The 17,500-nt window shown below is 37.3% G+C and overlaps 2 protein-coding genes across 2 annotated transcripts in view; one reads left to right on the plus strand and one right to left on the minus strand.

Moving 5' to 3' along the window:
- The window catches only part of LOC128029107 (START domain-containing protein 10-like), an 11,941-nt gene extending 4,079 nt beyond the window's left edge, over positions 1–7,862 (minus strand). Inside the window, exon 1 of the mRNA XM_052616651.1 lies at positions 7,366–7,862. Within this exon, the coding sequence (XP_052472611.1) occupies positions 7,366–7,527 (162 nt within the window). The 5' untranslated portion in view covers positions 7,528–7,862. The remainder of the gene's footprint in view (positions 1–7,365) is intronic.
- A 2,122-nt stretch (positions 7,863–9,984) lies between these two features.
- The window catches only part of LOC128029102 (caseinolytic peptidase B protein homolog), a 22,334-nt gene continuing 14,818 nt past the window's right edge, over positions 9,985–17,500 (plus strand). The window contains exons 1-4 of the mRNA XM_052616642.1: positions 9,985–10,550; positions 10,643–10,694; positions 11,842–11,928; positions 17,044–17,147. Coding sequence (XP_052472602.1) covers positions 10,169–10,550; positions 10,643–10,694; positions 11,842–11,928; positions 17,044–17,147 — 625 coding nt within the window. The 5' untranslated portion in view covers positions 9,985–10,168. The remainder of the gene's footprint in view (positions 10,551–10,642; positions 10,695–11,841; positions 11,929–17,043; positions 17,148–17,500) is intronic.

The following is a 17,500-nucleotide window of genomic DNA, read 5'->3' on the forward strand; positions in this document are numbered from 1 at the left end:
ATAACTGAGTAAGCTGCTTAATTAACTTGAGTTGAAGCACTAAAATCACTAACTGGAATTAAATGAAAGGTAAAAATGAAATAAAAATAAATTATACATAAATAGTAATAGTAAAAAAGAAGACCTGACATCACATCTCTTTAAATGGCTGGTTGACATGAAACATTAGCTAATGTACGTTAAATAAGAGAAACGGTGACTTTGAGTAAAAGTCCCTGGAGCAGACGCTGAACTCATTTACCTCTATGTGTTTACTGTAAAAACAGTCTTGATCACTGGAAATAAACCATTAGAGTCTGCCAAACCAAACCAAACTAGATCAGTATTTGATCATTTTTAGAGACGATACACCAGGAACAAAAGCGAAGGTCTTGTTACTCGATTCGCTCGAAATCACAAAGCACATTTACTGTACATACAGAAGTCCTAAATCTATAGCAGAGAGGATGAAAAAGGAGAGTAAATAAATAAAAATACATGCTACATAGAAAAAACTAAGTGGTAATTTTATTGCACTTTATCCATTTGCATCTGTAGATTTCAATTACAGTACATATCTTTAAGAGTTTGTTTCTCCACTTAAGCAGCACTTACACACACCAAAACTTAGAGTTTTATTCATATCTATATTCTGAAGGATTTTACTGAGGGCTTTGTTCATATATTATTATTCACAATGATTTATTTAACATTTTATTTCTAAAAACAGCCGAAAATGCATATTTTTAAAGGCTGTGAGGTTCTTCCTCCAGTTCTGCAGCACTTACACACACCAAAACTTAGAGATTTATTCATATCTATATTCTGAAGGATTTTACTGAGAGGTTTGTTCATATATAATTTACCTGGTTGTATTATTGTACTTTATCTATTTGCATCTGTAGATTTAATTTACGATCAACTTTTCTAAAGCCATTTTCTCAAGATGAGTTTTTTCTCCACTTCAGCAGCACTTACAAACACCAAAACTTAGAGATTTATTCCTCTCTATATTCTGAAGAATTTTACTGAAGGGTTAGTTCATATATTATTATTCACAATGATTTATTTAACATTTTATTTCTAAAAACAGCCGAAAATGCATATTTTTAAAGGCTGTGAGGTTCTTCCTCCAGTTCTGCAGCACTTACACACACCGAAACTTAGAGTTTTATTCCTCTCTATATTCTAAATAATTTTACTGTAGGGTTTGTTCATATATCACTCACACTGATTTATATTTTATTCCTAAAAACATGGCGAAAATGTTTGTTTTCTGTCTACTGACAGTATTTTCTGATTTATAGATCGATAAAAAGAGTTCTGCATGTCTGTGTGAGACATAATAAATAAATAACGAAATAAATAAAGAAAGAAAGAAGGAACATTTTCATGAATCTGAATTGTGACTGTTTATGGTGGACTGCAGTCATATTTTTGAAAATGCACATTGAAAAATTATGAAGAAATTATTAAAAAAAAAGATAAGAAAGATAAATCATAAACAATTATACAATACAAAGATGGGGCCAACAAATATTTCCTGTAGCTCAAACAGGACATCATGTGGTTCACACCAAGGTCATGGGTTCAATTTTCAGGTACAGAAAGAACTGCTCAAATGTGCAACTTGAATGCAACGTAAACTGCTTTGAAGCTGACAGATGCATACATGTAAATGTAAAAATGATCATAAGAAACTAAACTACGCTGCTATTCTAAAAAATCTAACTTGACCATCACTGTAAATGACTTCAGAGAACTAACGCAATGACAAAAGTGTGACATTTAAATCATCTCTAGACGGTAACACGTCACTCGCTGCATCTGCAGTCGGTTCATGTGACTGTGCAGATGAATCATCCTGTCATACAGCTGAATGATGCTCAGGTGAACAGCACAGATACCACACCACATTCATTCTGATCCGAAAACACTCGCTGGATGCTGGCAGAACAACAGAATGAGGAGTGAAAATAAACAACATAAACCTCCTGATCCTGACATCCTGCTCACTTCGATTGGCTCTATTTCAAGATAATGACCGAATGATTGATCATCCCTCACATATACTACATATTAAACACTCCAGAACAAATCCAGAACAAATACTAATATCAGAAATGATACACACACACACACACACACACACACATACATACACACACACACACACATATATCAGTTCTGTCTTGCTTAATAACAACAATGATTTAGATTTTTAAAACATTATTTTAATGCAATAAATATATTAAATATTGTGATATAAAATCACTATATATGTAAAATAAATCATAGTGTGATATAAGGAATAGCAAAATAATATATTTTTTATTTTTTTGCTGTAATAAACCGTAAACATGTCCTGCAGCAATTTGTTTACAATGAAAGCAATTGCTCAGATTTAATTTGATTACATTTTTTTTAAAAATTGCATTCGGTTGATTACCAACATTTTAGATACTAAATTGGTATTAAATCATAGAGCACAGAATCCAGAAAAAAATACAGAGAATTAAAAAATGTAAATAAAAACATTTCATAGATCAGTATTATTGGTAATTTTTTGATCAATTATAAATTGTTATTATTTAATTACATTTTAAAAATCTAATCTATAAGTTTTTAATGGAAAACAGAATTTGGGGAAAAAAATAGAACTGAATTCATTCCATAGGACTCTACACTTTATTTACACATTCTTGAATGAAGCTAAAAAGTATGAGAAACATGAAGATCAGACAAAATACACCTCCCATGATGCATTGCACTTGACAAGAATTATATATATTTTTTTTAAAGATTATTCTACCAACTTGGTAATAAAATGCATAAAAACTAAGCATTCACAAAATAAATATAAAAATTCTAATAAATATGAAATATTACCAAAATATTAAGGTAAAAGTGGTCAGCTTGTGCTGAGTTTTTCTGGTCCAGATCCTGTTTCTCTGATTGGTTTAGGATTACAGCGATTACAGTTGATTAAACGTGATTTAGAAGTTAATAGATGAGGTTAAAATCATCTCGAGCAGCAAACATGATCATTATTGACCTCAGCGCTGATGGTCAGTCTTTACTGAAAGAGGCAGGATTCCTGAAGCTCCACTGGAGGACAGACTCTGTGTGTGTGTGTGTGTGTGTGTGTGTGTGTGTGTGTGTGTGTGTGTGTGTGTGTGTGTGGTTCAGGGGAATCCAAGCAGCTTTGAGGAGAACCTGACATCTACAGCCGCCCACATAGAGCTGCACACTCATACATATGTGTGTATGTGTGTGTGAGTGTGTGTGTGTGTTCTGGTTTCTAGTGCTTTATTTAATGCCTGCAGTCATGTGTTCTTCACTTACATCTATTCTTTCATCATAAACCAGAAACACACACACACACACACACAGAGAGACTGAAGTCTTTCTGTGATCTTGTGTTTGTTTCACCTGTTAATGAGCAGATAACAAGCTGTAATCAGCAGCGGAAGGGACTCTAATGCAACGAATCCACTGCAAGCTTCCTTCTGTGATGCTTTCAAAGGAGTTTCTGTGGAAAACATTCGCCTGAAAATCCTGATGACAAGCAAAACTCAAACTACTGTTACATATAATGCAAATGAACGGATGAACAGATGGATGGATGGATGGATGGAATAATAGTATAATATAAATAATTTTTATATAAAAAATTGTGTTTTCTCATTTGGACTCCATTTATAACTTCATTAGTTTTCTTTATCAATAATTGTTCAGTGAAAGCTGAACCTTCAGAAGATCATGCTCAAACTATATTAACGTTATCTATTAGCTATCTTAGCTTATGTTTCATTTAAAAAGTCATAGTACAGTATGAATGGACAGTGTGAAGAGACATGACAATATAAAAATAATATAATAATTTTCTACTAGAGCCGCAGACACTTCTAGAAACACAAGCTTGCTTTCATGTGACAGAGCATTGTGCATTTAGTCAGAAAACGAGTAAAAAATAACCAGTGTTATTTTAGTATCACCAAGATACAATTACAGTTTTTATAAATGTTTTAATTACTTCACTTCATTGTTTTATCTCGACATTTTCCTGTGGCTATAACTTTATAATGACTCTAATTTATTTAATAGTCTCAAGCATTCAGAGATCATGCAAAAGGAAACTAAGCAGTTTTACTATGATAAAACCATGGTTTATTTTTGTAAGGGTTGTGATATGCACGTTTTTTGTTGAAGAAATTATAAAGCCTGTGTCATCTATAGCAAAAAGGTGTCCAAAAATGAAAGATGAAGTGAATATTTGAATGATATGTTTGGTCAGTCGCCTAAACAAGGATTTGATTGTCCTGTAAGTGTAACAGCAGCAATCACATGGCATTTGTAATAACATGTACATAACATTGTTTATTTTGTATTTGCCTACATTATGTATTTTAACAGTGTTATTATTAACCAATCATTATTGCCTCATTATTTTTTTATATAATGCATTTTAAGCCATTTTAAAGGCTATTGATGGCTTAAGTCTGTTTTTATAGCAACAACAACAACAACAACAACAACAAAAATATTACAGTATATTAACACTTTGTAAATTATTAGAGTTTGGGGATCGCAAATCATTTGAATGAGTTCGGGAGTTCGTAGCGGGATTGCGAATCATTTGAGTCAGTTATGGGGATCACGAATCATTTGAGTCAGTTTGGGAGTTCGGAGCGGGATCGCGAATCATTTGAGTCAGTTTGGGAATCGCGAATCATTTGAATCAGTTCGGGAGTTCAAAGCGGGTTCGTGAATCATTTGAGTCAGTTTGGGGATCGCGAATCATTTGAATGAGTTCGGGAGTTCGTAGCGGGATCACGAATCATTTGAGTCAGTTTGGGAGTTCGGAGCGGGATCGCGAATCATTTGACTCAGTTCGGGAGTTCAAAGCAGGTTCGTGAATCATTTGAGTCAGTTTGGGAGTTCGTAGCGGGATCGCGAATCATTTGAGTCAGTCCAGGACTTCAAAGCGAGTTCGCGAATCATTTGAGTCAGTTTGGGGATTGCAAATCATTTGAATCAGTACGGGAGTTCGTAGCCGGATCACAAATCACGAAAGATTCGTGCTCGTAAATTTTCAAATTGGCCATAACCTTTAAAGCTGCAGTCGGTAACTTTTAACGCTCTAGCTGTTAATAAACAGAACTGCTTGCGTGTTGCGGAAGGACATTGTAGCCAGAGCTCCAGGTAAGAAACAACCAATCAGAGCTGCGGTCCGTAACTTTTTTTTTTGTTCAAAGTATACAAAATGTATATAATAAGCGAGTACACCATGAATTCATTTTCCAAACCGTGTTTTTAGCTTGTCCTGAATCACTAGGGTACACCTATAATAAGTGTTTATATTCGGACTATTTTAGACTGCTTCGGGGATACCGCGGCGGAGTAACCCAGTACCTTTGTGATCCTTCATAGACATAAACAGAGAGAAGTAGTTCCGGCTACGATGTTCTTCCTTGTTACCGACTGCAGGTTTAATTCGTTGCTGCCAACTGGGGTGGCAAGGCTTTCTTTTAGGGTGGCATTTGCCACCCCGGTAGATCCGCCCCTGCTAATGCTACTACTACTACTACTACTACTACTACTACTAATAAAGTGACGTGAAATTCAGCCAAGTATGGTGACCCATACTCAGAATTCGTGCTCTGCATTTAACCCATCCGAAGTGCACATGCACAGAGCAGTGAACACACACACACACACACACACACACTCTCTCTCTCTAACCATTAGGCCACGAATTCCATAATATGATGTTGGCACATATACTGTGGATGTGTGAAAGAGAGAGAGAGAGAGAGAGAGAGAGAATATTTATTCACTGAATCAATCTCACTCGCTCTCGTTCTCTCTGACCTTTGTTCTGCAGGCTATAGAGTATTTCTCACACTTCAGCATTTAGTGTTATTATACTCTACTGCTGTTTCCTCCACAGGAACACACGTCAGCACACACACACACACACTCACTCACTCACTGACACACAAACTCACTCACTGACACACACACACACACGTCAAGTCACCTTTATTTATATAGCGCTTTAAACAAAATATATTGTGTCAAAGCAACTGAACAACATTCATTTGGAAAATAGTGTCAATAATGCAACATGATAGTTAAAGACAGTTCATCATTGAATTTAGTGATGTCATCTCTGTTCAAACACACACACACACACACACTCAGACACACACACACACACTCACTCACTCACTGACACACACACACACACACTCACACACACACTCAGACACACAAACACAAACACACACAGGTCTGTCAAACAGGAGTGATGATGAAGGTTGGTGATGAATCATTCTGCCTGATTTCTTCTCTCCTGCTTTACTTCTGCTGTTCATAACCTTGCTTCTTTGTTTTACGGATTTCTTCCTATTTTGTGTATTGAGAACAAAGGGTCAGCGTGTGTGTGTGTGTGTGTGTGTGTGTGTGTGGGTGATGCACAGGTGAGCTCTCAGCTGAGCCGCGTGAGAATCCAGCACCTGAACAAGCAGGTTTTGAACTTTCTGAACTCTGGAGTTTCCTGCAAAACCTTGAGCAAACAGAGACTCAGAAGATGTGGTACTGACAGACACTGGATGAAACACACAGCGGTGTGAGCTGAACTCCGTCCGGTCCACTCGTGTGTGATGAACACATCTCCATGACGTCTGAGAAGACAAACACACACGTGCACATCCTGCACTTCAGCAAACACTCCTGTACATGTGTGTCAACACCTGTCACACGTCACACACCCGGATGTGCCCTGTTAAACACACACCGCTGACACACACACACACACACACACTCGTGACCAACTAGTGCTTCACTGACCAGTTGAACCCTATCATCAACAAAACTCTGCTGTTAACTCTTACTGCACACAATTTATAAAGAAGTACAATATCAGTGTAACTGTACAAGCGTTCAGCTTCAGCTCGACTCAGATCTCTCCTGATCGTGATCAAGTAAAGGTCAGAATAAGGTCAGTAATATCTCCAGATGAACTCTTCCTGGACTGAAGCAGCTCATCTTTACTTGATTCTCCATCAATCATGTTTTAGAGTCTCAGATCTGATCCTCAGGATCTTTTGAGGAGCTTTACTTTCACTGTTCCTCAGCGGAGGAATGATCTTCACAAGCCTCCAGAACATCTCACATCTTCTGAGGAGCCTTGATTTCTTCAGTGTTATATGTGTGGATCATTCACATCTCATCTCATTACTGGAGATATAGAGTGATATCTACATCAGTTTATATCAGTATCTGCTCTAGTGTTAGAAACATCTCACTGATTTACATCACAAGCAGCAGAATCTCATCATGTAAAGATCAGCATCTATAGAAGGCTATAGATGTGCTCACCTTGATCCTGTGCAGGCTCTTCTCCTCCTGCAGCATCTGGATCCACACACAGATGTTGTTTCTGTTGTAGGTGACACTCCATCCCTCCTCGGACTGACACTCGCCTCTGAACCGGCTGAAGGCTCGGTCATCCGGGATCTGGACCTGCTCCGCGGACATCATCTCCCGGTGAAACTATCGGGAGAGTTTGCGCTTGAAGTTCCCGACGCGCGTCGCGTGATGATTGACGCGAGGGAGACGCGCGTTAAACGCACGGGCGGTTTCTCTCTCTCTCTCTCTCTCTTTTTCTCTCTCTCTGAATCCCTAATTCACATCCAGCGCGTCTGATGCTCAAACATACGTTCGTTTAAAGATCTAGATGCACACGCGAGTGGAAAAACAAATTAACGCAATCGCACGAGCTGCTGTTACGGCCTGCTGCGTGTAATTGATGAGTAGAGACGGGAGCGCGCGGGCATGACTGACAGCTGAGCTCCGCCCACCCTCGTGCACGCGCACAGCGCTGACGTGTTCTTAGCGTCTCATCATAACCGTCGCATTTACTCTTTAACTACTGTAAGATCACTCTTAATACAAAAAAACATCACGTATGAGAAAGATTATTCATTCGTGAGGCTTCCGTGAGTTTTGTTACTTTACTGAGGCAGAAATCGTGCATGAAATGTATTTGAAAATGTATCTCATGTGAATTTAATACATAATAATAATAATAATAATAATAATAATAAAAGTAATAATAATATAAACATGAATTAAGAGTGTTTAATAGTACATTTAACACATAAGTAATTAATGAAAATGTAAATAAATAAACATGTATTTATTGATCTATTTATTTATATTATTAGCCTATTCAATATTATAATAATCATAATAATAATATAAAATGATTAATATTTTAATAAATTGTAATTTTAATAAATGAATAATATATAAATTGCATTAATTCCATATTAATAATAATAATAAAAATAATAATAATAAAGATAATTCTTAATGTATAATAATGAGAACAGCATTGTTTTAGAAAGTGTTTTACGTCCACTAAAACACCACCGGATAGAAACACACTGAGCAAAAGTCCTGATTTAAGCTATTTCAATGCCACTGTGCTATTTGATGTTTTAATAATACAGAGCAGAAGACGTGAGACACACACCACAGGAAGTCTGAGGTGTGGAGATGTTGGGTTTATGTTTCTATCAAACCACAGTCACCTGACAGAAACATCAGTGAGATCAGGAAAACACCTCATCTGATGACAAACACACGTTCACTTGGCACACAGCGCAGGTTATTCTCATGTCTGACCATCACCTGCTTCTCTCAGCATCCATCTGAAGATCAGAAATCAAAATATATCTGTGTTGTGTCCAGTACTAAAGTCAGTAGATCTTATAATGTCCATCTGTGGTGCCTTCTCCATTCAAAAGTGACCAAATAAACACAGCAAACAGCACTGAAATCAAACTATGTCATGTTCATTTCAATTCTAAAACCTTGTTTGAATGTGAAGACCTTATTTTAACCCTTTGCACAGCTCGTTTTGGCAGTGTAGAATAAAACATCTTGTTTTTATAAATACCCGTGATCGAGTTGAAGTCTGTGGTTGATTTTATACTTTATTTTGGACAGACAATATATGAAGTACTTAGAATTTTATTAAGAGATTGCACTGATATAATATTCATCTTTGTATTAATAGTCTTGTAATCTTCTAGTCTTCAATAGTTGTTCCGCTGTTGCTCGTGTGTTTTGTGAGTTTAGGCGCCACCTGCTGGTCACACGCGTCACATGCATATATAATAATATTTGGACCTGATACTGCTGATTCAATAATAATACAATAATAAAATATTAGAATCAAAAGCAGAAAATTTAATCTTTCGCCTCTCATCTAGTTGGGAAAAAACAACAACTTTGAATGTCTAAAAAATTGCATTACACTTAAAAAAATGTAAACAAAATAAATAAATACATTTATACAAAAATCTATCAATTGTCAATCAAAAATATATAATAATAATAATAATAATAATAATAAATAAATGAATAAATAATCAAAAAAAAATTATATCTCATTTGTAAGAAAAGTGAAAAACAAAAAATAAAGCCCTAAAAATTAAACTAACCACTAACCAAAGAAAATTTGATCTATTATTAATTAATGATCAGAGAAAAAAATAAAAAATAAAAAAATAATAATTATATATATATATATATATATATATATATATATATATATATATATATAGCTAATGCTTTACAATAAGGTTCCATTAGATAATATATTAACTAACACAAACAAACAATGAACAACACAGTATTTATTAATCTTTGTTGATTTAATGAAAACACATTCATTAATTGTTAATTGATGTTGATTCCCAATTCAACGTTATATTTTAATAATGAATTAGTAAATGTTAGAATTAACATTAAATAAGCTTCATAAATGCTTTAGAAGTATTGTTCATCAGACAAAAATACAATAAATTCAAATAAAAACTATAATAAACTGAAATAAAACAAAATAAAAATGTAAATAAAATATCTCTTTCTGAGTGTATGCGCTGCGGTAGTGACGTGGCGTTATTAAACTACACTTCCCATGATCCCCTTCGCTCGGCGGATGTTTTTCGTTTACCGGACACACGTTTCCGATCTCGAGCTCTGATTCACCTGCTGTCCTTAAAACCATAAACCGGCTGTCGGCGAGATCATAGAAGCACTAAAACTAAAAACACCGTCTCATCGGTTCACGGTACCCGTTGTTATCGCCGCGTTAGCTCGCACGCTCGCGATGTTCCTGTCGTCGGTACCGGCGCGCGTCCTGATGCGAAGGTCGCGCAGTCTGTCGCCGTGCCGCGCGCTGCAGACCGGCCACGGCGAGGCCTCCCGCTTCCGACACCTCTGTGAGCTCGACCCGAACCGGAGTCCGGTGGCCAGAGCCCCGCGAGCGTCCGGTAAGAGCGAGGAGTCGCGCGTGCAGTACCATCAGCTGGCCAGCAGGTGGCGCGAGAGTCTGGAGGTCCGGCGGAGCAGCTGGGCGAGTCTGACCGCCTCGGGGCGCCACAGAGCCGGACACGAGAGCCGCTCACAGGCCGCTGGTGCTGCGGGCGTCGCGGGCGTCATTTCAGCCGCGGCCCTCGCCTTCTGCTTTAAGAAGGACAGTGATGATAAAGGTCCACACACACACTATTCATCTTTATAATAATAAAGCCACATGTCCCTCGCAGATCTTGTTTATGAGGCGTGTTTGTGTTTCTGTGCGCAGTCGAGGCTCTTCTAGATGCTGCTAGATCCAGTAACACAGAGCAGCTGCTCAGGTGAGATACCATCATCATCATCATCATCATCATCATCATCATATTCAGTGCTTCATCTGTAACTCTTTTCTCAACACACTGATGATTTTATTCAGCAAAGACAGTAAAATGCAAAAAAATAAAATGATGCTAAATACATTATAATGTTACAAAAAACCTTCTAAATCTTCTAAATCATAATTATTTAAATTAGTCCATGTTTTTCAGTTTTTTTTTTTGTAAAAGGCATCCATTTAATCTGTATAAAGATTTAATTTACTATAGTTACAATATGATTTTAAATATTCATATACATTTATAAATAATTAATTTAATTATTATTATTATTATTATTATTATTATATATTTTTGTTAATCAACAGGAGATAAAGAGCATCGTAACTGTGCTTCATCAGTGCAGTAGTTTATTATTCTTGTTTGTTCTTTTATTTATTTATAATCTATCCATCATTCTATTTATTTATGTTTTGTTTGTTTGTTTGATGGGAGTTGTTGACTTTGTGTAGGAAATGTAGAATTGACCAATTGTGCAAAAAGTGATATGATTTGTTTTTGCATAATATTGAAATGTTTTGTGTTTACTATACTCTGTTATTGTTCTGAAAATGACCAATATCGTTATATATATATAGAAGTAATCAGCATTTGAAAAGAATCAGGAGGATGTTGTTCCAGGTTATTATTTCAGTGTCACTGAGATGATGTTAAAGTTTAAACTCTCGTGTAGGAACACAGACTGAGATGTGTGTAACCCTGCTGAGCCTCTGTGTGTGTGTGTGTGTGTGTGTGTGTGTGTGTGTGTGTGTGTGTGTGTGTGTGTGAGATAGAGCGAGTTTGTGAGAGAGACACCAGATGTGTTAAATGTTTTAAGTTAGAGGTCAGTGACCGTCAGTCTGGTAAGGACGGGTAAGTGTCAGCTCACTGTTGACTGTAAACACACACACACACACACACACACACACACACACAGCCTTAGAGCAGGTCTTTCTGTCTGTCCTGTGCTGTATGTGTATCCGTGCACAGTCATGCTAATAAAGCTTCACTGAATTGGAATTGAATTGCAGTATTCTCACTAACACACTCTCTCTCTCTCTCTCTCTCTCTCTCTCTCTCTCTCTCTCTCTCTCTCTCTCTGTGTGTGTGTCAGGTTGTTGGCGCAGGGAGTTGATCCGAACAGTCGACACCGTTTGGGCTGGACACCCCTCATGGTGGCCGCCATGAACAGACAGCACAAGTGAGTGTGTGTGTGTGTGTGTGTGTTTGAGTGTCTGTGCGTGTGTCTAACTGTGTGTGTGTGTGTGCATGTGTCTGAGAGAGAGAGAGAGAGAGTGTGTGTGTGAATCTGAGAGAGAGTGTGTGTGTGTGTCTGTGTGTATCTGAGAGAGAGAGTGTGTGTGTGTTTGTGTGTGCGTGTGTCTGAGAGAGTGTGTGTGTGTCATTGTGTATGTTTGAGAGTGTGTGAGCATCTGTGTGAGTGTGTCTGTGTGTGAGTGTGTGAACTCTTTACCCAGAATGCCGTGGCAGAGCTTGTGTGTCAGAGGCCCACAGAACCTTTAGTTTAACTGAATTAAAGCTCACTTCACAAACACACACAGACGGAGGAGAGACAGAAGGAGAGAGAGAGAGAGAGAGAGAGCGAGAGGAGGTCACCAAATCCAATTTCTGGAGTCAGTGTCACCAGTCGTTTGAAACGGGACAACACACACACACACACACACACACTCACGCACGCATGTGGATGATATGAAGTTCCTTTCGTCCTTTATCTGTATGACTTTCTATTATCACAAAAGAAGATATTTAGAGATATGTCTCAGTGTGTTTTGTTTGTACAATAAAAACAGTCCATGCTCCAGTGTTATTTCCCACATAATATTCTTCAAATTATACAAATACAAGAATATCGTGAGGTTTGGAATGATATGAGAGAAGTGAATGACCATTGTTGAGTCAACATTCCCTCTTTTGCAGTAGAATTGGTTTTGTTTTGTTGATAATACCATAAAATTTCATTTTCATCACCATATTTTCATTATATATTAACTATGGCTGAAATACAGTAAAAACTCTATAATTATAGTTAGAATTAATGTGTAAATATTTTAAAATAGAAGTATATTCTATAATATATTAATACTATTTTAGTGTATATAGTGTTATTTAACAAAAAAAAATTTTTTTCTTAAAATCTTAAAGGTCCTAAAAACATGCTTAATTTTTTTATGTAAAATATAATTTTGTTAACACTTTTATGTGTGTGTGTGTGTATCCCTTTTCAAGTGATTTTGATAAAAACAGACTGTACTGTTGAAAGCGTCTCTCTCACTCACTGGCAGGGGCGGATCTACCGGGGTAGCAAAAGAAAGCCTTGCCACCCCTGCTGCCACCCCAGTTGGCAGCAACGAATTACAGGTTATGGCCAATTTGAAAATTTACAAGCGCGAATCTTTCGTGATTCGTGATCCCGCTCCGAACTCCCGAACTGATTCAAATGATTCGCGAACCCGCTTTGAACTCCCAAACTGACTCAAAAGATTCGCGATCCCCATAACTGACACAAATGATTCGCAATCCCGCTACGAACTCCCGAACTGATTCAAATGATTCGCGAACCCGCTTTGAACTCCCAAACTGACTCAAAAGATTCGCGATCCCCATAACTGACACAAATGATTCGCAATCCCGCTACGAACTCCCGAACTGATTCAAATGATTCGCGAACCCGCTTTGAACTCCCAAACTGACTCAAAAGATTCGCGATCCCCATAACTGACACAAATGATTCGCGATCCCGCTCCGAACTCCCGAACTGACTCAAAAGATTCGCGATCCCCATAACTGACACAAATGATTCGCGATCCCGCTCCGAACTCCCGAACTGACTCAAAAGATTCGCGATCCCCATAACTGACACAAATGATTCGCGATCCCGCTCCGAACTCCCGAACTCCCGAACTGATTCAAATGATTTGCCTGACAGAAATGGCAATGTCTTTAAGACAAACTGTCAAAATAAAATTTTGGTGAAACTTTAAAGAAATTCAAACAGAAATATAGTACTATTGCACAGTAGAGTATGATATGCTATACTTCCTATTAGCTAATAATAATAGTTAATTAAAAAACACAGAAACTATGTCTACAACTCACCAAAATAAAAGTTTGGTCTAACTCAAAGAAATTATGTAAGAAATTGCTTAGTAAAATATACTTAAAAAAAGATATACTAAAACATTATTTTGAAGGAATATCACACAAGTTTTCATAGAAGTTTTAATTTAAGCTTTCCAAAACAATAACACCATACTTTCAAAAACAATTTCTAAAAGTACATTTGTATTTGTGCCTATAATGTTTATTTATTATTATTGTCAGCTAATAACACCTATGCTTCAGGACCATATTCATATAACATCTAAGGCTAAATGTAGCTCTTGACTGGTTGAGTTAGATGATGATTAACACTAAACTGTAGAAAATCAGTTGAGTCTCCCCAGCTGGAAATGGCTGTTAAAATCTTGTGTTTCTTATAATAAATTGACATATTGATAAGACTGAATCTTTTATAATGCTCTTAATGACATGTTGATGCATACTGTATGTATTAGTGAGTGTGTGGTGCTTATGGGGTATGGTCACTTATTCCTTATATGTTTGTAATGTTTGTTATAACTGTTTCAAATGCAAGACATCGATTGCATGAGATTAAGTTTGTAAATGATAGCTGTGTCCTTTTGTAGTGTGCACATATATTTATCATCAAACTGTGATAACTGTGACTAAATTCAGTATATATACGTCTGCCATATGTTGCCACCCCTCAAAAATTCCTGCCCCCTTCTCGCCACCCCATCACTATTTCTCTAGATCCGCCCCTGCGCTCTGGAAACTGATTAATGGTGTTTCTATCAGTGTCTCTATTGAAAATATTATCATTTATCACAGATGCCTTTCTCTGTGTGTGTGTGTGTGTGTGTGTGTGTGTGTGTGTGTGTGTGTGTCTCTCTCTCTCTCTCTGTTATGAGTAGCATAACTCAGAGTCCCGTGTCTTCCTGTCATTCAAAGCACCTGGTGGCCAATCAGAGCTGCAGGGGGAGTGAGGCTCCGCCCACACAGCTTCTGACTGTGGTGTATGAATGACCTTCATCTCTCACACGTCTCTTGTATCTGAGTCCATCACAGTTCGTGTGGATGTTGGTAAAGATGTGCTTTGCTCTGGTTCTGATGTGTAGGGCTCTGTGAAATCCCATTTTAATGGTTAAATGACATTTTTGTAACCAAAAAAGTCTAATTAATAGAAGTGTATAGCTTAACATTGGTTTTGTAAAAGTTGAACAAATGTGACATTTTTAGGGCCATATAAAACCTGTTATTATTTGTATTCATTCATTGGCCACAATTTTGTTTTATATTTTCCCAAATTCCATAGATTGATTTATTTTTCTGGATTCTTTTTAATGGATAGTTACATGTTAGTATTCTCAAAGCATGTCTGATTAACTGAAATCATTTAATGACAATTTTTAGTAAAATGTATTTAGATATTTCGCTGTATCTCACACACTTTTGGGACTGAATTTTGTTGCTGAATTATTGCAGCATGAAAAATCGATGTCTATTCATCTGAAAGTGAAAGTTTATGCAAGTAAAATTAGGCTAATTAATGCTTGAAAATGTTAAATTCCTTTGAATTTATAACTCATGACTGCTCAAAAGAGTCCAAATTTATGAAACCTTATTTTATCAAAGGAATTTCATTCAGTTCCAATGCTAGAATCGTCAGTACTGATAATTTTCAGATTATATGCACTTATAAATTTCATACACTGATATATTCAAATAAAATTTCTCATCATTATTGAAAAAAATATATATGTATTTGTCATCATACTTTTTGTGGTGTAATTTAAAATCCCAGTGAGTTTTTTCATTAATAGAGACGTGTAGATGCAGTAGGTTACATTTCGAGCCCATTGTTAAGTTCAGATTTAGCCCAAAGTCTTTGTGAAGCTCGCATGCATCTCGCAGCAGATCCCAGCTCTTTATCAGACATGTCTTCGTCCTGTGGAGTATATCACGGTGTGTTTCGTTGGCCGTTGTGACGGGACAGATGCTCAGACAGTGTGATTAAGTCTGTGACTGTTGCTAGCAGCGAGAAGGATGTGCTTCAGACGCAGATGTTTGCTGAGCTGTGATGTGTGTGAGACTGTTTGCACTCTTACACCTCCCGGATCTGTCCATTCACGTGGACAATGACCCGCCGTGAAGAGCAGGAATTGTTGACCGTTCCGATCCAGCGGCACGAGGCCTCAGTCCGGAGCGCAGGAATAACGCTCCTTAGGAATGTGCTGGGATTATTCCGGAGTGGATGGGAACAGGGCATGAGTTAAGACGCTCGTATATATTCATTCATGAAGTTCAGCACACACTGCATGTCATTCATCTTACAGTAGAATTCTGTCAAAATAATGTGAATTTTACAGACGCTAGGTGTTTTTTCCCAACTAGTTGTGTGGGAAAATCCTGGTTTATCACTTTATGTTGCTCCGGACCAAACTAAATGTTATTATATTTTTGTTTGTTATTTTGTATTTTAAGGGCGTGTTAAGGTACTAAATTATAATTATGCAGTAGTTATAATCTATTTATTACCTTTTAACCCCTTTTTGAATATGAAGTACACCTCAGAGTCAAATTTCAACTTAAAAAATAAAAAGCCTGGAATGCTTTAGAGTACAAGTGACTGGCAAATGATTTCTCAAGTGAAAAAATTGTGAATATTTTAAAAATGTATATATTTTCCAAATGTGTTACTTTAAAACTGCATGAAAATTAAAGCTGTGAGTCTAAAAACGTGCTCCAAGTTTGAGGTTGATATCATTAAAAAATGAGCTTTTAGTCAGATTGAGTTTGAGCGCAGTTCCTAACATTGCCTCTAGATGAAATCTGACTTCTTTTCTCATTTTATTGCAGTTATTTGTGTCCGAAAGCAGCGCGAGTGTGACTAGTTTTCACAGATAGAGACCGACTGGATCTGCATAATCAAATAGTTTCCACCTAGTTGAATATTTAAGATAATGCTCACTTCAGTGTAGTTAGTATTTCACTCAGTTGTCAGCATAATCAAGCTCCTCGATGTGTTGTGTCAGACAGTGATGTGATCTGATGTTCCTGTCATGTGTAAACGAGGTGCTGGTTTAGTTTAACGAGCTGAAGCCAGGAGCAGTGTGTGTGGTTTGGGAAAGTTTCTTCACTGAGTGTGTGTGTGTGTGTGTGTGTGTGTGTGTGTGTTACTGATGGTGTGTGTGTGTTACTGATGGTGTGTGTGTGTGTGTGTGTGTGTGTTCAGTGTGGTGAAGGTGCTGCTGGAGGCCGGTGCTGATCCAAACCTGGGCGATGACTTCAGCAGTGTGTATGAAGCGGCTCGACAGAAGGGCGTTCACTCATTAGAGGGTGAGACACGTGCTTCATCATCACCATCATCATCCTCACTGTTATTTATTAACCCATTCACACACACACACACACACGCATGTAAACAGCAGCAGTGTGTGTTATTACACAGATCAATTTTAACACGCTCATTTCCTGCTGTTTGCATATCGGCACTCGATTTATTTCACAGCGTGTTGTTTGTAAGTGTTTTCCATCTCACACACACACACACACTCAGACGTGTGTCATATCTGGCTGCTGTATGAATATTACTCACATTTGTTTTGTTGGCAGTTTTTTGGTCTTGAAGGAGCATCTTTCCCTGAAGCTCCATGATGAATGAGTGTGTGTGTGTGTGAGTGATGGATCGC

The sequence above is a fragment of the Carassius gibelio genome, chromosome A15 (genome assembly GCF_023724105.1).
Source record: "Carassius gibelio isolate Cgi1373 ecotype wild population from Czech Republic chromosome A15, carGib1.2-hapl.c, whole genome shotgun sequence".
In the NCBI taxonomy this organism is placed as follows: Eukaryota; Metazoa; Chordata; class Actinopteri; order Cypriniformes; family Cyprinidae; genus Carassius; species Carassius gibelio.